Source organism: Montipora foliosa, chromosome 4 (genome assembly GCF_036669935.1).
Source record: "Montipora foliosa isolate CH-2021 chromosome 4, ASM3666993v2, whole genome shotgun sequence".
Lineage (NCBI taxonomy): Eukaryota > Metazoa > Cnidaria > Anthozoa > Scleractinia > Acroporidae > Montipora > Montipora foliosa.
In genome coordinates, this window is record NC_090872.1 from 25,415,622 (window position 1) to 25,440,037 (window position 24,416).

The following is a 24,416-nucleotide window of genomic DNA, read 5'->3' on the forward strand; positions in this document are numbered from 1 at the left end:
GTAACATAATCCAAATTTCGGTCCTTATGAATACAGAGAATGAAACACACTGGGTAAATGAGATCTTTATTCAGGTTGAATAATTCCGCTATAAAGCTAAAGTTCTTTCGTGTACAACATAGCATACATGTATGAGGAAATTACGATTAATATTACAGTTAACTTTCATATAAGTCCATAAAAAATTGCACACGAAATAATTATATGGTTAAAAAGATCAAACAATGACAACTGAAAATGTTCTCACCACGTTTAAAGTGTCTATCAACCAAAAAAACCTTTCCGCTCAACAATAAACCAATTTCGACATATTAAAATTCAGTCCTAAACAAAAGGCATCATCTCGAGGCTCTAGGAAATAAACTCATACAAATCCTTATATTTATTCCCCAGGGCCTCGAGATGATGCCTTTTGTTCAGGACTGAATTTTTAATATATCGAAATTGGTATATTATCTCCACTTGTCTAACACTATTTCTTTAGTTCGCTTAAACTCTGTCCTTCAAAGTCACTCCAAGGAAGAAGAATGGACTTCATATCGGATTGACGTCACAGACTGTTTTGCATTGTGATATTTCTTTGAAATAATTTGTGACGTCAACCCGGCGCGCGGTATCGAACCCATTTCCCTCCATTGCTCGGTCATGGATCAAACTATTACCACTTTTGTCGTCTTTCAAAGTGAATCAATAAGTGAGTTTTAGCTAAAACAACACAAAGAAAATGTGATAGGCACTTTAAAACTGAGTCAAATTAGAGTGCAAAAAGCAATTACTGATCTCAATGGAAATGTACAATCAAGTGAGAAATGCGTATCATAGTGAAAACTCGGAAGCAGTCCTTACAGTTAGTATCAATGTGATATATGTTTGTATTATATTCGGAGGCAAATTGTTACAAATTTTGGCTCGGAACTTAAGTACTTTGTTTTCTATGAAATTCGACGAACAAACTGTTTATGACTCAAATCTTGGAGGAGTGAATTAAATAATAGAGACATCAGTTTTGTTAAACTCAAGTCCGTGCTAAACTGTTGAAGATTTTCGCTCGATTTTGTGTTGCTTTACACAACGTTGAATAGCGAAATGGACAGACATATTTCATCAAACATCGGCGATTCTTGCTAACTACGACGGATCAAGGCGGCTTCACAAACAAGTCACGTGTCTTAAATTCCGTTTTTCATTGGTCAATTTTTTTTCCGCTAGCGCAAGCTCTGTGGGCTGACGGATGGCCATTGTTCACAGTGCAAAGGCTATGAAACTCTTACTGAATCTACATGGCATATTGCGGGTGTCTTTCTCGGAACATGTTTTCTGAAAGCAAAGAAACTTCTTAATTTGCTTTCCTTTTGTTTTTCAAAAACAATTTCAAAGACCAGCATTTCGGTATAACTGAAAAAGCAAAACGTTATTTCCTTTAATTTGCATTCCAGGCTTTTGAAAAAGAACCCTTCGAGTATGGCATTTCTATTTAAACTTCAATGGGCCAGTGAACAAGCAAGAGGGAGAAAGTATGGGTGGACCCACCCACAGTACAGACTCAGGCCATCCATGATGCTACCTTTTTTTCGTGTTCGTACGATTCTACACACTATTTATGGGCATTTTTTCTTAACTTTCGATCTTAAAACGTTTTCATCGTGACTTGTTTGTGGAATAATAGGAGGAGCGCACTACGAAAATGGCCACCTTTCCACCACACGGAGAATTAGCTGAGAGTTAAATATTTGAGGATATCAATAAGATCCGAAATTATTGGTTACCACAAAACCCTTTCCCAAACTTTCAAATTATTGTGATCATTTAGCACTTAATCGAGACTTAGATGATACCAGTGAAATGCAAATATCGTCGCAATTTTAAAGCGAGTCTTAGAGTAAACTTATTTCAAGCATTTTGACCAGGAGATGATACTATTGAAAGATTTACTCGTGACAAATCTGAATGAAACGTAAATTTTGATACAGAAGAATGCCCACCTGGTCTGATCTGCTGAATACACTATTATTCAACTGTTTCCCTGCACAACTAGGCTGTACTCCACCGTATCTTTGCCATAGTCATTTTCCGCTTCGCATTTAAACTTTACAAGCCCTGACGGAAATTTAACGTTTTTATGAATCTTCAAAGTACTTTTTGAGGTGTCATCATGAATGGTAAAAAGAGAGCTCCCTGGTTTGCGTTTGGCGTCACTCCAATGCTCACATTTCTGGCCAGCACAAAATACCGAGAACCACCAACGAAATGTCGGCATTGGATAACCACCCAAAACTTCACAAGAAAAAGGACGGTCTAAGGGCCATGAGAATATTGTGATGACATCTCTCCTCAGAACTGGCTTTTCTGAAAGTAAATCAAGAAGATTTATTATTATACAATGCTGATGCTATCTCAATTTTGATTGGCTAAAAGCACCCCGCTAATTCTAGATGGACAGACACTGGCATTTATGCATGTAGGTATGACGCGTTTTTGAAGACAATGAAGTTTTGTTTACATCTCGATATCGGGAACATTTTTCATAAGACCGTACAACTTAACTTTAGAATTTTGTTCAAAAGTTTCAGTTCGATTCAGTTTTTCCTGAAACGTTTTCAGATGTTTTAGGCTTAAATCCTTTCTCAGCCTTCGGCTTCGGCAGATAACACAAACCTCGGCCTTGATAATTCTCGCTATCATGCTCAACCTCATCCAATAATTGCTTATAGGTGGTTTGCAACCAATCTCTAGAGACACAGATAACAATGATGCAATGTACAATTGCTGGTGGACGAACAAAAGTAGCCAATGAGAGATCTTTTGTTTTCGTCCACCAACATGTCAGTGATGACGTTACATGAAAACCACCTTTTGCAAAGGAACAGGGCACCCAACGATAACGTTTACAAACAGTCAAAAACTCATTAATAATTCATAAGCCTAACGGCGAATCAAAACATCGATGAAAGGTAAAAGGTCACGTGCATGAGCTCTAATTAGGTTTAAAACAACGCCAATTAGAATTCTTTACCTAGGGAAGATATCGTTGACGTCACCTGTTGTTATAAATGGGTGAAACAGAGCCTCATTGGCTATCTTAACAAAGGGTCTTTTGTTCCTGTGGTTGGCATATTTGAATGTTTGTAAACAGATATCTTCCCTATAAAGATTAGCAATAAGGCCCGGCTTGTTTTCTTTTTTTGTATGTCACTATCTTCCTCTCACAATTTGAACCTCCCGAGGGACACGCTTTTTGTGTAACGTCTTTGAAGCAGTTCAAAAAAACTCGAAGCACGTGTTTTCTCGGGTCTAAAACTCGTGTTCTTGAACCCGACAAAACACTGCTGATAGTACTAAAAAACATTTATTTTTACATTACATTATGAAATAAACAGCAAATCGATAAAGAGAAATGAAACTATTAGATATGAAAGAAAAATGTTGAGAACTCAAAACTGAATTCCCCATCCTGGGCGCGTTTACCATCGAATGCGTGGCCTAATTTTGGATCGGTTGGACTGACTAAAAAAACAACAACAAACAAAAAGGAATCAGAAGCAATGTGAAATAAAACAGTTTCCAGCTGCACAAAGAGTCGAGCAGCAGGAAGCAGAAGCGAGTTAAGAGTTAAACCTAGTTGGTTTTGACTAGCGACGCGAGTGCAAGAGCAAGCACAAGCATAAGCAGCTTATGCTAGTGAAAACGGGCGTCGACATAAGCATCAAAATCAACCACGGCAAACCACCATTTTGTTCAAATGCTCAGACACAGGGAATCTGGAACGAGTGCTTTAATAGGCCATTTCCGAGTTCTGGCCTGCCTCATCTTCAAAGTGAGTCTAAGTACGAAGTTTTTGTTATGAAAATTAGTTTTTATTCATATGTAAAGTAGAACTGATTACCATCACAAAAACTTCGCACTTAGACTCGCTTTGAGGAGGAGGCAGACATGAACTCGGAAATGGCCTATTGGCCAGACGCAGCAAATTTCCTGGTGATTATGCTACGTTTCGTTTTCACACAACGCAAGCGAACGCAAGCATAACTGCGCAAGCACAAGGAAAAGGAAAAAATTGATCCTTGTGTTTGTGCTTGCATCAACCCCCTTTTCACGGTGAAATAAGCGCTCTTATGCTCGCATGGACTTGTGCTTACGCTTGTGATTGCGTCGCTAGTGAGATTAGTTAATTTTTTTTTTTTCACCCACGCGGACAGAGAACCTCTGTGGAAGAGTGTCACGTTTATTCTGGGGTTGAAATTGAAACTGAAAATCTGTACGTGCAAAGCCAAGAATTACATTAGAAATCTCTTGGTGTTGTTTTTTTTTTTTTAATATATGCTTGCTTTTATCCCGGCGCTCGCACGTTTTTTGAAACTCTGACCTCGCTTATACCAAATCAATTACTTCGACCAATCACAGCAGGTGCAAAGAGTGTAATAAACCAATCCAAATTCGTAGCAATTCCATGTACCTTGATCAAAGCGAGGCAAAAATTGTGCTGCAAGTCGCGATTGGTTTTGGTTTTCCTTCTCAGTGGTTGATAAACTGGTGCGAGATTTTTAACCAATCACTAAGCGTAGCAATTGACCTCTTTTAGCTTGTACGTTTTGTTTTCCCATTTCAGACCACGTGATGTTTTCAAGGGAATTTTCCTTTTGTTCCTTCATAAGTTCTTCGTACATTTGCACGTGCATAAGACGACATATAAAAGAAACTGCTCTCTACAGGAACATCACGTGGTCTAAAATGGGAAAACAAAACTCACAAGCTAAAGAGGTCAATTGCAATCGTGTAATTACGTTTGACAGTCATTTCAAAACTGCCCTAAAAGTTTTTTAAAATGTTTTATAAAGTCGTTACCTTCCTCAAATCCTTTCCTTTTATTCAACTCAAAAACATCTATGAAAGTCAGTCGGGCGACGGAGAAACGGTGGGGAAAAAAGCACAGCCTTACAGAGAAAACTGGACAACGTTATATTAGTTTAAATGTCTTTTAAACAAACCTGGAAAAACGACTTGAAAGTTCCTTTCGTCTTTACTTCCTTTTTCATTCCGTGCCAAACACTGGAAAACTCCAATGTCTTCGGGGTCGCGGAATTCGCTAATAATCAGACTATCATTTCCCAGTATGTATCGACACTCTTGAGTGGCATACAGGCACGTTTTAACGGGTTTGCCATCTTTCTTCCAGGATATTTCAGGTGACGGAAATCCATCAGCAAAACATTTAAGCTCCAGCGAAGAGGATGTACGATCAAGGACAATAGTTTCGTCTTTCGAAGGATGCGAAATGTTTACTGGAATCGGACCTGGAAAACAAGCAGCCAAGATTTGTTTGGGAAGAATGTAAAATTAGAGCGAGTTTCAATCGAGTGTCGTAAAACCAAAACCAAAGTAATTGCTTTGGCCAATCAAAAAGGACGGAGACAATCCAGTAAACCAATCAAAACTCGAAGTAATTACACGTAGCCGACACAAAGCGCGGGAAAATGTGCACGCGCGAGCCACGATTGCTTTTTGTTTCGCTTCTGATTGGTTGAGAAAGTGACGCGACAACTTTACACCAATCCCTGAGTGAAGTAATGCAAAACCAAAGCAATTCCTTAATTACTTTCGACAATCAATTGAAAACCGCTCTAACAAGTAGATTCTATTTTGCCGTGTGTCTTTCAGTAACAGATTAAACAAGACGTCAAAATGTGGTAAGAACATTAGCGACACACTCGACTATCGCCTCGGATGCCACTTTTTTGTTCCTACCGTTATCTGCCATCTATCCCTGAACAGACACTGTTTTGTATAATTTTAAATAATAAAGAATTAAAAGATTTTTATGACGACGTCAGCTATGCCGAGTCTACCAGTTGATGAGCTGGTCATTATATGAGTTCATATTGAGCTCTTAGAGTACCAAGATATGACGAAAGTTAATGTGAGTTCACATAACGACCAGGGGCCCGCTTCTCGAAAGTCCCGAAAACTTTTCGGGCCCGAAAAGCCATTTTTGAAACTGCCAACCGCTTGTTTTAGAATCCCGATCTTTTAACATGTTTTCAAGGCAACAAAAAGCAAAATAACTGTGAAGTTTGACGACTCAAATCCTCTTCATTCTTGAGATACAAAGGGAATTGTGGCACCCGAAAATGGCCCGTAAAGTTTCGGGACTTTCGAGAAACGGGCCCCAGCTCCGGGATGGCTTCAGCCTTGACAGCTCATCTGGCAGAGCACTGCACCGGCATCGCAGGATCAGGGTTCGAATCCCGTTCAAGGCTGAATTTTTCTGGCTTTCCTTTCGCTAATGCTCAAGTAACGTTAATTGATAACTGCGGGTGATCAGCATCTTAACTTGATTCTCTCCGCAGTTCAAATATGTATGGCTTTCATAACTTTCGTGAAATGTTCCTTGCTGTAAAATTAATCCTGTCCAATCACGTTTCTTTTTTAGGTTTAATTTTCCTAATCTGAGCATTATAAAGTAGATTACTTGTGCAATGAAGGTCTGGCTACGTTGATATATTAATATTAAAGCAAAGACTAGCACTGACTAACTTCCCCCTGACACTTCCTTTCAGTTTCAGTTTTGTAATAGAGTGTATCGCTCTCAAACTCAGAATACTAGTGTCAATACCAGAGGCACACGACCTTCAAGCGTGTAACTAGTAACTCTTTTCCTTGGAACAAATATGCCAAATATGGACAAAAATGAGATTGAAGCTGCACGCGTGGGGAAATGCACGAGCTATGTTACATCCAAATAAGGAAATATTAAAACTCAAAATACCCAAGCTCTGAACCAGAGTTAAGGACGTTGCCTACTATTGTTATTGCGCATACCTTCTGCGCATCTCCAGATACTCGGGTTTCCTATCGGTGATGCTTACTAATGCAGGGATATTTTTGCGCGGTTTAAAACTATGCAGAAAAAGTAGATCTTCGTAAGTACTCTTGGTATCCAAAAAGAAAATTGGGGGTAACCATGCATTTTTGAGAGATAATTAAGCTTCAATTTGAGGAAGAACGCCATACATTCCTTTGCATTTTGGAGCTTTTAACAAATACTGTTCATGAATTAACTTTGAAAAATGCGTGGTTACCCACAATTTTCTTTTTGGATTTCAGTAACACTTTTTAAGATCTACCTTTCCTGTATAATAATAAATCGGGGCATAAATCATGACCCTTAAGGTGATATGATATGATATGATGATATGATGAGCTTCTGTCAAAACCCAACAATATTACACAAGGGTTGGGGAGCAGGGTTGGCGCAATGGTGTCATATGTGGGTTGAGTTTGTTGTTGGTTCTCTCCTCGCTCTGAGAGGTTTTTCTCTGGGTACTCCGGTTTTCCCCTCTCCTCAAAAACCAACACTGCCAAATTCCAATTCGATTACGAATGCTCGGACAAATGTTGAACGATTTCCTGTGCGCTCTTAACGTGTTCCGTGGGTGAAAAAATTACACAATTACAAATTACAATAAAAATTGTGTGGAATCCAAACACAAGAAAATGTAAACACCTCAGAAAACCAGTTCAGAATACTTAAGCGTAACACCCTATAACAAAAACTGCCACTTTGTGATTAAGTTTTCTCACACCAGATTGATCTCTTTTGGCTTGCAACACATAACTTTCCTAAAATAGTTTAGGGTGTTCAGTTGGACAGTAAAGCTCATCTGGCAGGCATGTTTGCTTCCAGCCAGCTCTATAATAATCCTGAGCTGAGCTAGTTTGTAAGGAAAGCTCTAAAATAATGATAACTCCAATATAAACTTATCTAAGATGATCACACAATTAAAAGGTCCAGGGATACAGCTAAAAAGGTGACTGGTTAGTTGTGAATCTCAAGTCAAAAATACTACCCAAACCCTCTTCCCATTTTGTTCAAACTTTCAACATTAAAAGGTTATCCTGGTCCCAGAGGTTTTTCTTGAGCCACAAGAGAGCTGCAAAGCAACGAGAAGAGAAAAACCTCTGGATACCTTGGACTTGAATCTCACTTTCATGCAGACGCCAGCTGTCAAACTTAACACGTCAAACTGATAATTACAAAAGGGACCAATAGCAACTTAGCAATCACTTGTTGCCTTGGCAATACCAATCAAACGAAGCAATCATTTTGATTTGGTTAGGTAAAAGGTAAAGTCTGCTATGAGCCTAGAAGGCCCACCAGGCCGGCGCTTATCTCCGGTTTCTGTAGCATGAAGCGACTAGGAGTATTTCTACTCCCCCCTGGATGGGATGCTAGTCCATCACAGGGTTACCCCAGCATTAAATTCACCGGTACCCATTTATACACCTGGGTGGAGAGAGGCACCGTGAGAGTAAAGTGTCTTGCCCAAAAACACAACACAATGGGATGTCCCCAGCCAGGACCCGAACCTGGACCACTCGATCCAGAGTCGAGCACACTGACCATGAGGCCACCGTGCCTCCCACATAGTGATTTGCATGTTTGTAAAAATATCAACCAATCCGAGCCTGCAAGTCAGATCCTGACCCTGGCACCTGCATGAAAGTGAGATTCAAGTCCACGGTAATCAGAATTTTTTCTCTTTTCACCACTCCAGGCTCCCTCACAGCTCAAGAAAATCTCTGGAAACAGGGTATAAAAAGAAGGTCCGTTTTAGTCACGTAAAATAAGCTGGGGCCCCTTTTTAGAAATACTACCAATTTTACTTTGCAATAAAATTTGAAATTGGCAGCTGGTTACAGTAGAGTAACCAGCTGTTATCATTGTCAAAATAAAGTTTAATTAATCTTACGTTTGAAAGAATCTGTCTTTAATGATACTTCGATGTAGGAATAATACTTCAATGTAGGGAAAAAAGTATCCGAATTTTCTGAGAGAAGTAGCTGATGCTTTCTTAGACGTCAGCATTGCAATGATGAGGGCCAGAAGGGCTAAACAGTACTGTCTGCAGCTAGTTATATCTAAACCACTGCCACCCATCACAAGAAAGGTCATTGTTAATTTACAAATTAAATACATGTAATCAACATTTACCAGAAGCTTGAAGATATACAGTAGCCTCCCTGTGAATTCCATGTACTGATAGCCTGCAACTGTATATTCCAGTATGTGATCTGTGAACATTGGTAAAAACTAAGTCTTTCCTGCCAAATTGATTTTGACTGTATGGTACGACACTGACTCCTGGCAGCCTTGCTGATGGTAGTAACAGAGAATGATCTCCTGTACGACTGTACCAGTGCACGGTACCACCAAAAGAACCTTCACAGGTAAAAAATGCCTTTGATCCCAAAAGTGCTTTCTTTAGCAAGCTTGGGGAAATCACAACATTAACTTTACCTGGTGATGAAAAACATTGAATTTATAAGTAAAAAAACATATTAATCATTTTTCCACCAACTGCCCAATTTTTTTTTTAGCTTGTTTTTGCTTGTCCCAGCTGTGACGACATAATTTGCATTGTTAGTAAGAGCCAATCAGATCTTTCTATTTACATGTGCTCGATTTAGCTTGCTAGTCTCTGGTCTTGGATATGACCACTTATAACTTTATAGTTCGGTCATTAAACCAGTTGAGTTTAAGTACTTAGTATGAGTCCTCACTTCTCACCAGCAAAAGGTAACAGTTATTTCTAGGCCTTAAATTGAATTAACAACATTAAATAACAATGATGGGAGACACGTCCAGGACCCACAGCTGTATTTTGGAGCTGCCATGAGGCTCTGTATTGCTGACAACACATTAAACACATATCGGGGGTAAAAGGAAATGATTTCAAGAAACAAAGGCCCTGGAAAATGATTGTTAAAAATGATATCACATACTTGGATCCATGACCACTAGTCTTATTTCCCTGGAGATAACTTGACCATTTTTTTCCGCAACACACTTGTATTTTGCTCCATCATGCCTATCAACATGATGAATTGTAAATATTGCACCATTTCTGGTTAACTTGTCACCCTCGTTTAAGAAAATAGGATGGCTACCAATAGGAACTTTCTGTAACCGTACATCTGCCTGAGGATCATTGGTGCTGCAGTTGATAACAGCAGACTTGCCCAAATAGGCTGTCATCACTTCTTTTTTCTGGGAATCAACCTCGAAGTCGAAATTAGGTGCAACAGGACCACTGTGAATTCCGCCTAAAAATAAAGAAAGTAATATAATTTACTTATCATTGTCAACAATGAACTGGTGCAGTGTTATGGAACAGTTTACCAACTCATTGTGGTGAGCAGGATCTCTAGCATCTTTTTACGCTGGTTGCAGCAGCAGCTACTTTTAATGTAATTTATCTATTTAAACACGGCTCTTGTGTAAAGCAGCTCACTTAATTTATTATAGTTTTAGATAGTTTATACTACGAACTTTTATAAGTAGTACCCAATGCAACTGATGAAAATACCATGGACAAATAAAGTTAGTAGATTTGATTTGAACCTAAAGCACATCACAAGCCAACACAGTGTGACCCAACAAAAACCCATTCCATTCCCCTCCAACAAAATAAAAACTTTAAACAGCAGGAAATACCTTTTAAAATAAAATGTGCTTGAAACGTTTTTAAATAATCTCTCAGTTTTTTTCAAGTTTCCCCAAGGGCTGCCATCTTGAATAACTGTGATGTGCTAAAGTTACTCTACGGTTATTAGACAAAAGTTATTTGTGCTAGAAAAAATAGACAAACTAGTGTTAAGGCCTAAGGTTAGCATTTTTGTAAAGGTTAGGGTTGTTTCAGCAATGGTACCCTTCACCCCCTCGCCCCTACCCCCTACCCCACACCCCTCCTTCCTACCCCCTACCCCTCAACCCTACCCACCCCAGAATATTCATGCTGGTAAGCAATGCCCATGACAAATAGGCCATTTTACAGTTGTTTGATCAGTGACCTAGCCTATGAATGGCTGCAAGGCTGCCAGTGACCTTGTACTGATACTAATAATGCAAACAGGGTCACAGGCAGCCTCACTTCCATTCTTAGGCAAGGTAACTAAGCTACAACTGTAACATGGTCTACATTGAAGGACTGTATATTAACTAATTAAGAATTAAATTTAGGAAGAAATAACAAGTCTACATAGTCTAGCCAATAGTTGAGTAGTAAGTTAAGATTTCAAAGTATCTCCTTGTAGGAGAGGTCGGGGCTATGGAAAAGAAAGCGTATGACTCTCCTTTTGAATGGTTTGAGTGCACAGAGAATTGAATTGAAGCATACCACAGGTCATTAGAGCGTACAAAAGAGATAAAAACAAAATATTTGAAAACTTTAAAATCCCAGGAAATTGTCATAGTGCTTAAGGTTAGTTATATGAAAAGACCAAGCGAAATAACAACAAAGACAACACCTGCTGTAAACCAGGAGAAATATGCTGCATACAACATCAATCGAATCGAGTCTCTGAAGAGAAAACTCACGGTAAAGAAAAAAAAACTAGCATTCTCGAGAAAGGGCCCACAGGAGGCCTATTTTGCTCTTGAGGAGGCCTTTGTCTGCACATGAAGAGGCAAAAGGGAAGGGAGATGAAAGAACCACAAAAATAAAATATGCTTCAAAATCTTACCGGTTACTAGAAGCAGCGCAGTAAGATACAAGAAAAACATCGCTCAGCTCTTTGCAGTTGTCTTTTATATTTCTCCGGTCACTTCCTTTCGTTGTTGAGTCTTCCCTTAAAATGTTCCGAAAATAAAAGAAAAATTGGCGAGTTAAAAAGCAAATTCAAATATTCCTATATCTTGGCCACAACACAAAACCTTTTGAAATGTGATACACTTTGTGTCTTCCAAAGCAAATATACGAATAGTTCAACGGCGATAGGCGCGTATTTCAAGTGCCTTTGCTCTGATATGCTGTGACCAAGGTGACTAGAAAATAGTTGCCGTTTTCGAAATAACGTGTTGCAATGTTTGTAATTCATATTCAAATTAGCCGCGAAGGCGATTTAAACAGTAAATATAATTGTTCGGGATGTACCCAGCGTGCAAGGTGATCCAAAACATGCAAATTGAATATTTTTGTATAGTACTTAGGTAAATTATTCCCAAGGGTATTTCTCGAAATAAATGAAGAATGAATTTTACTTTCAATGCTGACAAAGGTAGTTGGTATTCTGCAGTTGCGCCCATGCGATATACGCGACTACCATACATACCAGTTATCAAGATTATAGAGCGGTCGTAAAAAACTACGTCAGATATTGGTCTCGTGAGGAGGTAAGAAAACCGTGTATGTAGAAGACGGCAGTCCCAGGCAGAAATTTATGCGGTAGGTTGACCGAAAGCCTTTGATACGATTTAAGAATTATTTCAAGAAAATGAACGAATTTCTTTCGTTGGAAACACTCGGGCAAACTGCCCATATTTCAACAACTATTTCTGACTTGCAGATGCTCGCGTATGCCCTACGAGAAGCTCTCGTAGGGCAAAGGTCTGATTGCGCTCCATCGTTCGCATATCTTTCGATTCAATGTTCGCACTCACGACTGTTGAAACAAACGAAACAATAAAAGTTTAAAGATGATTGTTGCTTTATCCATTGCATCTTCTACGTCAAAAAATTAAGAATTTTATACCATTACAGTCCACCAAAACTAGAGACACTTACTTTGCCCTGTTCGACGCTTCAAAGTAGAAAAATCTTTCGTTATAATTTCGTTTGGGTTTTACGTCGTCAATCTCTTTTACCTCGCTCTTACAAAGATCATAATCAAAACCTTCACTCGCTGCGTGAGCACTTTTATAAGAGATGTTTTCATCTGTCAATGAGAAAAACGATCCGGAAATGTCATCACAATATTGTCTGGCCAATGACGAACACTCGTTTTCGTCCTTGGCATGTAATTATCCCACCACACCTCTGCCGGAAAACCGGAGAAGTTTCTGCCAAATTCAGTCGTGTTTCCCTTTTTCATATCACGACCTTTGTCGATTTGCAGCACCCGAGGATTTATAAGTTCTAATAACACCGAATAAGGTTCTATTTTCATTGCCGTAGTGGTTTTTTCGGCCACCAGGCCTTCTCTCCATATGCAATCCTGCATATGGAGATCATAATATTCATCTACGGTGTTTCCGGCGACAACAGCTGACCCAAAATTCATTCAGTTTGTTTGGCGGCTATCAGAGATTTATTTTCAAGTAGTTTTGCTATATTTTTATTTCTTTACAACAGAAAATAATTTAGAATCTACATAGTCGTTCTGGGATGATTCCGTAATCTGCAGTATAGAAGGATCTGTCATCTCCATAACAGGCAGATTTGATTTGAAATCGCCCATATCATATTTTGTTATTTTTGGAAAGGAAGTCTGCACATTAAAATATCGCGCAGAGCAATTTTCAGTTATTTGAAACCTAACGTTATAGTTTCCGGCTGCAACAGAGAGAGGATGTGCTTTCATTTTTTGCAGACCAATGCAACATTTCAAGATGAATCATAGACCACTGAACTACTTCCGAAGAGCTTACCCAGCTAAACGCAATTGCAGCACGCAATAGAGATCAATAGAAAACACGAAAACTGGAAAGCGAAACATTGAAACATCGCTTCCTTACAGTAAGGGAGACGAGAGTCTCTAGACTCCAGAAAAAGGCCCCCAGATCTAGGCCACCCCTCAGTGCTCTTGGTATACATGTCATACATGGACAACATTTTTGAATCCTGCTAAATTCGTTTAAGAGAGAAACAACATTGCCTGTTGTTTTTCCAAAAAACCTCTCTAATGGTAGTCCCGCGGTTGTTTTCGTGTCACTGAGTTACGTCGTATAATCATGAATATCATCATCATTGCGTAAAGAAATCATTTATGGGAATCGACCATTTTTCATTATCATAATGTACTACCTCTCAGCTTTCAAGTATTGTACATAAGAATCAGATTTATCTTTCTTGTACTTTTCACTCTTAGTATTTTCATTATATTCTTTATTTTTATGTAGATCTATGTAACGATAGGATTCTCACTCATTTAATTATTATTTCCTTGATATTTTATGGTAGTGAATTTGATAATAATGAATAAGGAGGTTCACAAGTTACGACATTCCAAAATCTTCATATTCATTTATTGTCATTGCAGAGGACTCTTTCGGAAGAGCTCCACATGCACGTGGGGCGAGAAGCGGAATTCGAGCAGATTCTTTGCATAATCGGATATTTTTGCGTTTGCGAAAAGCTGCTGAAGGCTGCGTGTTCCACGCAAACTTCACAACTTTAAAACCGTTTCCCGTAGAACAGCAGGTGTACCAAGAATCGACCAACTTTGAGGTTTTCCTCTGCGCAGAACCTAAAACGGAAGTAATTATTCTCACCTCACACATACACATTCGTCTTCCATAAATGCTTCAAATCTTGGCTTAACTTGTGAATAATATAAATAGGCGCACAATGCCACCTTCGTAGCAAATTTTATAAATGAAAATGTTTGACGTGAGGCTTAACTTAACTTATGGTATTTGTGCTTGGGGTAATTGTCCCTTGACATTTCAAAGAAAGATTGTAACTTTACAAAAACGGGTCTTACGTCTTATTTACTTCTGTAAGTCTAAAGAACACACCGTACCCTTCTTTCTCAAATTCCCCTACCTAGCCTATTTTTTAGAGATTGTAGCTATTTACTGTATGATATAAACAGACAGTCAGCACCAGCTAGTATACTCAATCAGTTTGTTTAAACAAGTCAGATTCACAATTACAGAACTAGATCTGTCTCTAGCGACTCGCTTTATTTTAAGTTCTCTAGAACTAATAAAATGTATTCCTTTTTCTCGAGAATTGGTGCCCAAATTTGGAACTCTATTCCTTATTCGATTAAACTACTTAAACGCTCGTTCTTTCGTAAAAAGATAAAGGAATTATTACTAAGTTTCTTGCGGTCAGAAGATGATTATGTCGAAGTCTCCCGTCTTATTAAGCTATTTAATACTTTAAGTTAGCCTCTTGTCATAATCTTAATGTACTTGTTTTGTTTTAGGTTAGTTCATTCTATTTACTGTGTAACTGTATTGTAATGTCTTTACTGTTATTTAGTCCATCTATAGATAACCTTGTACTTGTAGTATGTCCTCAGTTCTCCCCGCCTCGATTAGTTTATAAGCTATTTGCGGGGGGAAACAAATGTAATTATTTATTTCTAATTTTCAATAAATTTTGTCGTTTTGTCGTTTTGTCGTTTTTCTGACACTGAGGTATGAAAGCCAGGGCAATTTTAATCGACGATATTTGCTGAGCCCATCACTGCGTTTTTTATTTCATTGGTGAAATTGTTACATCGATCAAGCGAGTTCACAGAGTTCAGTCGTTTTTCGTGCGAATGACCTGGAATTCTGTCCAAGTTTCGCAATAACTTGCCTAAAAAAAATGTGGGTGTGTAAGGTCATTCGAGACGGATAAACGCCTTTGCATGGAAAATGACACCCATTTCCGGAGCCCTGTTGCTCCTTACGAAACTTAAGTGGGGATTTGCTGTCAGTTCGTCCCGGTTAAAACCAGCGTGAAATAGAAACCTCGCATAAAGTGATAAACAAGCTTACTTTCTGAGCCCACGTAGAATAAAAGGAACACATAGAAAAGAAGCTCCATCAAACTGACGAAACCCTGTCAAATACAGCGAACTACGCATACATTCGTTTGCGGATCGGTACTTTGTAAAATTCAAACTCCACTAAACGTACATTTTTCATTCGACACTACGAAACAAAAAAAAAACATAGATCGAGAAGAATTTCATTATTTTGATTGAATTTCAGGAGAACAAGTACAATTAATTTTGGCGCCATTTTTTTATATAAGAGTTTCCGGCATAGTCTTTGCAATTCGTCAAAACGAAAGACCATAACAAATAATAATTCAGTTTGTTCAACTTGTCTACCGGTACCTTGGCGTTGAGATGAAGGGGAGAGGAGTATTTTTTTCTGTTTCATCGATGCGAACCATTCGCTTCAAAGTCCAACAAAAATAACGTGATGCCGAGAGGAAACGTGTCAAAAAGACAATCATACAACGGAAAATGGTTTTAAATGACTCCCAAGGAGTTGTGTTTTCGGACACACATGACTTTCTGATGCTTACGTGAACAAGGAAATGCTTCGTACTCCGGATCACTTTTTAATCCCCGTGATGGTTTTAACCCTTCCTCGTAACGGCACGCGCAAACCATAGTTAATAGAGGAGGACTGGTTATGAGTGCTTGAAGAGGTTAAAGAGTCACGTGACCAAGCAAAAAACCAAAACAAAGGCATGCATTTTTGAAGTTTGCCGAGTTCCATAACTAGTCCTCTTCTAGCTATGGCTGCAGTCAGCACTACTGATTATTGGACCATCTATCAAAGGTCACCTCTTCGCTGTGTTAAGGGCTTTTATTTATTTATTTATTTAAATATTTATTTATTTATTTATTTATTTATTTATTTAAGCCGCGGACATTATCAGCCGACATACCAGCCACCCGATGGGGTTTATTTGCTAAACTAGTTTACCTAAATGGTATAAATGCTGCCGAGGGGGAGGGAGATATGTTCAATTATGCTTGAGGGAATTTAACGACGGTTCGTACGTGGAATTGAAGGGAGATTGTAATAAGTCTCACAAAACGTGGACCCCCAAACTACACCCCATCCTGGACCCCACTCGAGAAAACTGAGAAAGAAAACCGGAGTTAGAGGATACGAGCATGTACCTCTTGAGATGGTCTTAATGAATAAGCGCCGAGCACTATGATTCATGGGGTTGATTGATTGAAACCATACACTTTTCCCTTGTGTAGACTCCCAATCGCAAGTAAGTTTGATCCTTGTTTGATTTAAAAAGGTAAGTTGAGGTAAAACTGAACAACTGCGCATCGTTTCTGAGCAAACAACACAACGTAAACTAGTCCCCAGAGAGGACATGTGGTTACTGGTAAAATACGAAACCCAGAAAGAATGAAGGAAATAAATGGGAATAGATTAATATTGGCATCGAGCATGATGATCATTTCCGAGTTCACTTCAACGTCTCAGTTTTTCACAGCAAGTTGAAGCGCGTAGTGCTGTGATTATTCCACTTTTCGTGGGACTAATTATACATCAAAGAACGACTTAACTTGGGAATCACCAAATTCTGCATGACAGTGGTCAATATAAACTAACCGCTTAATTCATTGCTCGTCCTTTGAGGTGCTTTCACAAAGCATCACAGAAAGTTCACAGAAGATAAGCTCTGTTGGGCAGGATTGGTATCTGGTTTTGAGACCATGGAGATATACGACATGTTGGATGCTCTCGTAGACGCCAAATGCCTTTTTTTCCATCGTAATACTCACATATAACGGAATCTTGACCATTCAGCCCTATATTGAGTTCAGCCTGACAGCTTTACCTATAATTTTTATTTCACGAATCTGCGATGAAGTTTATATAAACGGATAAAAGGAGCACCAATTAAAGAAGCGAGAATGAACCAGAAGACTAAAATACAGAGCAGGCTGCAAGCTTCTGTTCTAATTCCCTGCTAGCAATGATCTCTTTTCCTTTTGCCTTGCGTCAGCCCAGCGAACGCAAAAGAAAAGCTTAAGAGGCTCTGTAACATTTTATATGTGTAAGATCTTACCGCGCATCTTAATTTGCGCATTCGCGCATATAACCGACTACAGGATCAACTGGATCATTTTCAATTTAAATCCTTCCAACTTACATATCACGAAGATATCGAATGCAAGATAAAGGAGTCTTAACTGATATCCGGGACAAAGACCTGCCTTCGGCGAAAACGAACATGTCAGGAAGTTTCAATGTCTTTCTTTTAGTATTCTGATTTCCTGGTTTAGTTTGCTGGCTCGTCGTTATTATAATATTGTATCCACCACAAGCCTACAATTGAAGCTTACCTTAATACTGTTTCATTTAGTACAGTCTCGACGACTTTTTCTCGACTCCAAAAATGCAATGTTGCTTATTTATAAGTTTCCTAACAATACCTGGCAACACGGACATACAAGTAATACGCAATACTTATATGAACATTCACGTTAACCATGCTCCAACCATGTTTGCTTTCTTGTATTTAAAACGCCGTAGTTATACAATGGGATATGAAAGTCGATTATGATATGTTTACAATTAATCATGTTGGTCAAAATGGGGAGGGTTTTGTTTGATTTAGCGTGGACATAGATGGAAACTATTTTGATTTTCTAGTTTCTAATCAAATATTTAATTTGCTTTACACTCTGTAAATTACTTCTTTCTCTTATTTCTTCTGTTCATTAGCTCGCCTTTTTACTTTTATTTTTTTCTATGACATTGATATATTTAATCGATGTATAATACTTCAGGGCTTTCGTTTGAGGCCGGTGGTTTCCCATTTCATGTTCGGTACTTTGATACCAATATTTGAGGGGTTTGTTTTATTTTTTAATTTAAAAATGTTTTAAACTTATGTTTTAAAGAGAGTTTGAGTGAACTCCAGCCTTGCCTGGAAAACTGATTCTTGGGTCCCAGAAACACTGGAAACAGCTTTTCTGAGTGTTCTATTTTTTAAATTTCCTGGGGGGGGGGGGGGAGAGGCATACCCCCTGATCCCCCTTGGTAGCTCGCGCCTTCTCACCTCGCAAAAATATTACGTTCGGTACTTTCAGAAATATGTCCGCTACTTTACAAAACTGTCGAAAACCCTGTAACTGGTATTGCTCTTTTCAGTTCTGGATTATGAAAAAATGAAATTGAATCCAACTAAATTGAATTGAAAAGAAGGCTACGGGTAGTAGCTCTTATAATTAAGTGCTTTCAGAGTAAGTTTGAATGAACTTGTTACTGTATCTCCTGAAAATACTCGGCTTCTTTTTAGGGACGAATTAAATTTACTTTTATAGTTCGAACACAATAGGAGCTTTCTGACTAGTAATTTTTCTAATACCATATATACTTAACCCGAACAGAAATGAGCTTAATCTTTTTTTCGTGAGTAGCCGCCGAAGTACTGTTTATAAAAGATGATACTGTAGTTTTATCAAGATACTTGATGAAAAAGACATGCTGCGCATATTTTTATGAACAGTACAACTTGTTTATATAATTTGACGATTGAAAAACTCTGATAAAGGAACTTGAGTATTCTGGATTTCGGTTCCGCGGATTCCGGTTTCTTGTTTTCGGATTCCAAATTTTTCATATGCCCTAGATGGTGTGCGTCGAGTATAATGTGACAACTCAGCTATTTGCCACAACACATAGAACTTCTCCTTGCGACCACAGCTTTCCAGTGTATTCCCTTTGGCAAATGGACCTTCATGACATGAATGCAGAAATTTCATCTCTCTAGGCTCCGCTCTTATCTTGTTCTAAAATTACCCAGAACTGAGAAAAAAATCTTTCAAAGTTGAATTAGTAATAATTTTTCGATCCTGGCAGGATGGGCTCTTGGTTGTCAGCATTCCATCTATTTTTCAGAAACTGAAACGTTTCTTTCCCCAGTTATTTCTAAACTGTAATACGACTAAATTCAACAGATACAAGAGAGTTTGCCACGAAGTGCTCTAAAAATTACCCAAAGGGAAAGCCAGCTGGGATTGATCAGTATGTAAATTCACCTCTCAATTTCAATACATTGGCTTACTCTGGCCGCGGCGTACATAATACGCGAAAGGAAATATTTATACGAGTATAAACTCCCAGGCCAGGCCAGCCGCGGCTTGAGAAAGCCGTGAACGCAGATTTTATTCCATTTATACAGGGTGTTTGCGTCTTATGTAAGCCGCGGCTTATTTTCTCTCTTATAAACGACCCCATTGTCAAGTAAACAAGTTAGTACTGAGAATGAAGATTATTATCCTCCTAATGGATCACTGAAAGTCTCTTTACTAGCCAATGAAGAAATCTATGGAAGTAGTTAGAAGAAATAATTTTAGATCGTGCCGGGAGTCAAAGGAACTACTAGTTCTCGAGTACTGACACCGGCTCCCAGAAGACTTGATTGCCGGGCCGCTTTGGGATCTTGACTAATGTAATGAACAATTGTCTGGTTTCATCATTCATGTGAAAGAAACCTTTTGAAGGAGCAGGCGTACTCAGTTGACGGTTAGTGCGCGGCTTTCGGAGCGAGAGGTCCCCGGTTCGATTCTCTGTGACGTCAACGTCTGTTTCGACTTTCCTCTGATCCGTGTAGCTATAGCTTTAAATATCCGTGAAACGGAGCTTTGACAGAGGGAGGGGGGTAAAGGGCGCAACTGAAGGAACTACCGCCGTTAAATAAAGTGACTTTACCTTTACCATTTAACTTAACTGAAAAGAAATAACATCCTTCGTACTGTCAAACAAAAATACCGTGAGAAATGCCGATAAAATGGTCAAAAAGAGAGCTGTATTAAACAACAATGGAATATGAAACATATGTACATTTCAAAGACCTCATCAAAACGATTGGAACTTTCGATAAAACACAAAAGCATGATGATTTTTATTTGAAAGCAAGAAGCCCACAAGTGTGAGCCATACAAGAATGCTTTTAGTGACTTGTAAGTCTTTGTTGCGGTTCGCTGGATATGTGATGTCAGTCGTCGACAATTTTCAAAAAGCAAGAACAGGTTACGATTTTAACACCTAAGAACTGGCTCACGAAAGCAGACGAGCAAGTCGGGAAGAACTAATTTATCTTTTTTCGGTATTCTGATCGCCTAAGTTAATTAAATTTGCTGGCTCGGCGATATTACAACAACTGAAAGTCTGGCTTACCTTTATGGATGAAAGCTGTTCAGTGATGGCTGTTTCGACTAGAAGAGTATCAACGACTTCAAATTATGAAGTCCTTTTTTCCCAATGCAGCTGGTTAAAACGTTGCCTTTCGAATTCGATGCGTGACCACACAAATTGACAATGTGTGGGCAAGTTTGCTTTCTGGTGGATTTGATCTTGTGAGGTAAAAGTGGTCGCACAATAAGATGTGACAGTTTATTATAATGTTTACAATTCATCATCTTGGTCCCAATGGGGAGTGTTTTGTTTGGTTTCGAGTGGACTTCCATGTGGTTTAAGAGAAGAATGACACTATTTTGATTTTCTAGTTGCCAATCAAATATTTAATTTGCTTTATACAACTGTATATTTAACAATTATTCCATGAGCGCGCGTTGGATACGAGATGATAGAGTTGGTTATAATCATCTCATATCCAACAAGCGCGAGTGGAATAATTGTTTTATGAAAAAACGCCCCCAAAATATAGTAAACTAGACTACAATAAAAATAAAAAGGCCCAAAAAATCACGCATATGCTTGCCGTGTTTGTAGATCATGGTATAATGGCTCACAACCCATGATGGCTTAGCCAATCAAAACTCTCGAATTGCATTATCCAATGATCCAGTTTTTAATAATACGTATTAGCTCCTTGGCACTTTTAGTTTTCTAGTTATTTCAGGGGACCAGCGCCCCTTATTATTCTTATAAGTTGTCTTACTATTATAAAAAAAAAAACAATGTAAAAATATGGTTACAAACAAATGTTGTTCTTGTTGTTGTATTTCTTTGACTTCCTTCCTTTAACAGCTCGTCTATTTACTTTACTTCTAATTTATCCAACAATATATTCCAGCCTCCTGGACAAACAACGTGCAATAGGAGTTGAAACGTGTTATTATAGTGATATTTACTGTTTATAAACATTTTTTTAAATACATATATATATGCTATTTACAAAGTAATTTTTGTGAAATTAAAATGTTAAAACAAAACGTTTTCGGCTGTTTGCCATCATCAGGGTTTTTTTATACTTAAATTTTGCCAATAATAGAAAAGAACTACCTCTGTTTCAACAGCCAATAGATCTCAGGTTTGCACATAAATGACAATAGGGACCTTTAGATCGGCGAACGATGACATCTACGATGCGTGTTTTTCGTTCTGAGCACGCGCACTTCGAAAAATGTTGGCCTCCAAACCGTAACTCGTATTCGTACTCGTTTTCCTATCTAAAGAATGAAGGGGTAGTTTCTAAAGAAACTGTGGTGCTGCGTCGGTGGGGAAGTAGTATACAAAAATTTGGTTTTATCAACGGAGTTGATAATGTAAATTGGCCACCGTACAGAGATTCTAAAAGTAAATTGGCCACCGTACAGAGATTCTAAAAGTTGTTTTTAGAATCTCTGTACGGTGGCCAATTTACATTATCAACTCCGTTGATAAAACCAAATTTTTGTTCCTATCTAAAGGTCCCCAATAGGTGACGTAACGGTGAGTATTGCTATTGGTCTGTCTGGTCAGCGGCAATGTTGCAGGCTGGGAAGACTCTGACTTGACTGCCAAAATCTGAAGCTCTGTCGATATTTCACCGTTCTGTTGAATTCGTCCATAAGTCGTTTGTATGGTGCACATAGTAGTGGTTGGTAACGGTTCAGAGCAGTTTACACAATGACTTGATTTTCAAGAGGCTAGCACGTAACAGTTTTACAACTGATCGCCCTGTGGCCGTCAAATAGAACATCTGTGTTTGAGGAGATTGGAAAACCGGAGCACCAGGAGAAAAACCTCTCTGAGCAGAGTAGAGAACTAACAATCTCAACAAATGAATGAAGGGGGTAGTTTCTAAAGAAACTGTGGTGCTGCGTCGGTGGGGAAGTAGTATACAAAAATTTGGTTTTATCAACGGAGTTGATAATGTGAATTGGCCACCGTACAGAGATTCTAAAAGCTGACGTTTCGAGCGTTAGCCCTTCGTCAGAGCGAATCGAGGAATTGTGGGTTACGTGTAGTTTTTATAGTGGAGTAGGAGCTACGCTATTGGTGGTAACATGGCAACGTGAAAAATAGGAATATATTAGTTCAATGAAATGCGTTCGTTAATACCGTGGGGAGTAAGGGTGCCGATTTGGAAGATGAATTTTTGTTCCAGATTCTTGCGACTTTCCGTCGTGCCTAGATGTAGGGAAAGGCCGCAGATAGCCAACGTGCTATGTACCAGTGTGCACTACAAACCTACAGATTTTCACAGTTATTTGTTGTATTTATCGTCACACCCATCACATGTGTAGAACTCCATTCCTTATTCTCAATTTCTTAGACTTCGACGTCTATGTAGTGATGACTCCGATTATTCCAGCAAATCAGAGGAGATGTGCCAGTTCTTCGAAAAACGTGGCTATTCTGTCTCTGTGGTCAAAGCCCAACAATTTGATCGACAGTCAGCACTACAAAAGTCACAAAAAGATAGGAATGACAGAATTCCATTCACCCTCACTTTCCATCGTCATAATCACGCAGTCAAAAGTATCATTCTTAATCATTTTAAATGACTCCAAAATGACCCCGAGACTGGTAGAATCTTTTCGCAACCTTCACTTATTTCATTCAAACGCGACAAAAACGTTAGCAACTTTTTTTGTTAGAAGCGCGCTCAAAACTAACGAGCAACCCGGCACTTTCAAATGTGCGCGCTCACGATGCAAAACTTGTTTTTTCATTGTTAACGCTAACAAGATATCGGAACCTAAGCGATCTGTTAAGATCACCGGTTGTTTCATATGTACCTCCGCAAATGTCATTTATTGCATAACCTGTACGTTATGCAATAAATTATACATTGGCGAGACAGATAGACGACTAGGCGACCTATTCCACGAACACCTTTGCGATGTTGAGAAGAATGACAAGGATGCATCTAAGCCAGTCGCTCGTCATTTTAATCTCCCTAACCACTCCAAAAAACACATGGCTATCTGCGGCCTTTCCCTACATCTCGGCACGACGGAAAGTCGCAAGAATCTGGAACAAAAATTCATCTTCCAAATCGGCACCCTTAATCCTCACGGTATTAACGAACGCTTTTCATTTAACTGATATTTCCTATTTTTCACGTTACCATGTTACCACCAATAGCGTAGCTCCTACTCTACTATAAAAACTACACGTAATCCACAATTCCTCGATTCGCTCTGACGAAGGGCTAACCCTCGAAACGTCAGCTTTTAGAATCTCTGTACGGTGGCCAATTCACATTATCAACTCCGTTGATAAAACCAAATTTTTGTATACTACTTCCCCACCGACGCAGGACCACAGTTTCTTTAGAAACTACCCCCTTCATTCGTTTATGTATTCGACCGTTTGATTTGTTACTTTCAGAATATAATTATTTAAATGGGGTGCCTGTAGGGTGATGATAGCTGAGTGCACTTTTGCTCTACGCAAAAAGCATTCACTGTTATTTTTCTTTGTCCACTGACGGGTCAACTGTCAGAGGCTTAAAGGAAAGTGTCGATCCAGAATTAATTCAAAGTGTCACTCCATGCGCTCTTATCACTCGAGGCTTGAAGTGTGTTTTGAAAGCTGCTCATTCGTGATTGTCTTTCTCTGTACCAGCCCACGCCCGACTCATCAATGGACACTTCTCTGCTTGTGATTACATCCCAGCATCTGGCTGGCCCACTCGACTGTACAGGAAAGATTTGAAGATGTTTATTGTAATTAGTCGATCAAATTGGACTTGTCGCAT

The 24,416-nt window shown here is 38.9% G+C and overlaps 1 protein-coding gene across 2 annotated transcripts; it reads right to left on the reverse strand.

The window, feature by feature from the left end:
• Positions 1-49: 49 nt before the first annotated feature.
• LOC138000416 (protogenin B-like) lies at positions 50-20,716 on the reverse strand. Of its 2 annotated transcripts, none has more exons than XM_068846819.1 (6): positions 20,663-20,716; positions 11,521-11,625; positions 9,781-10,101; positions 8,990-9,295; positions 4,986-5,291; positions 50-2,346 (listed from the first exon to the last, which is right to left on the reverse strand). In XM_068846819.1, exons 2-6 carry the CDS (start codon positions 11,558-11,560, stop codon positions 2,012-2,014), a joined length of 1,308 nt encoding a protein of 435 aa, XP_068702920.1. In that variant the 5' UTR covers positions 11,561-11,625; positions 20,663-20,716; the 3' UTR covers positions 50-2,011. The 2 variants fall into 2 exon arrangements, with proteins under 2 accessions (XP_068702920.1, XP_068702918.1); XM_068846817.1 differs by lacking the exon at positions 20,663-20,716 and adding an exon at positions 12,561-12,719.
• Positions 20,717-24,416: the final 3,700 nt, after the last annotated feature.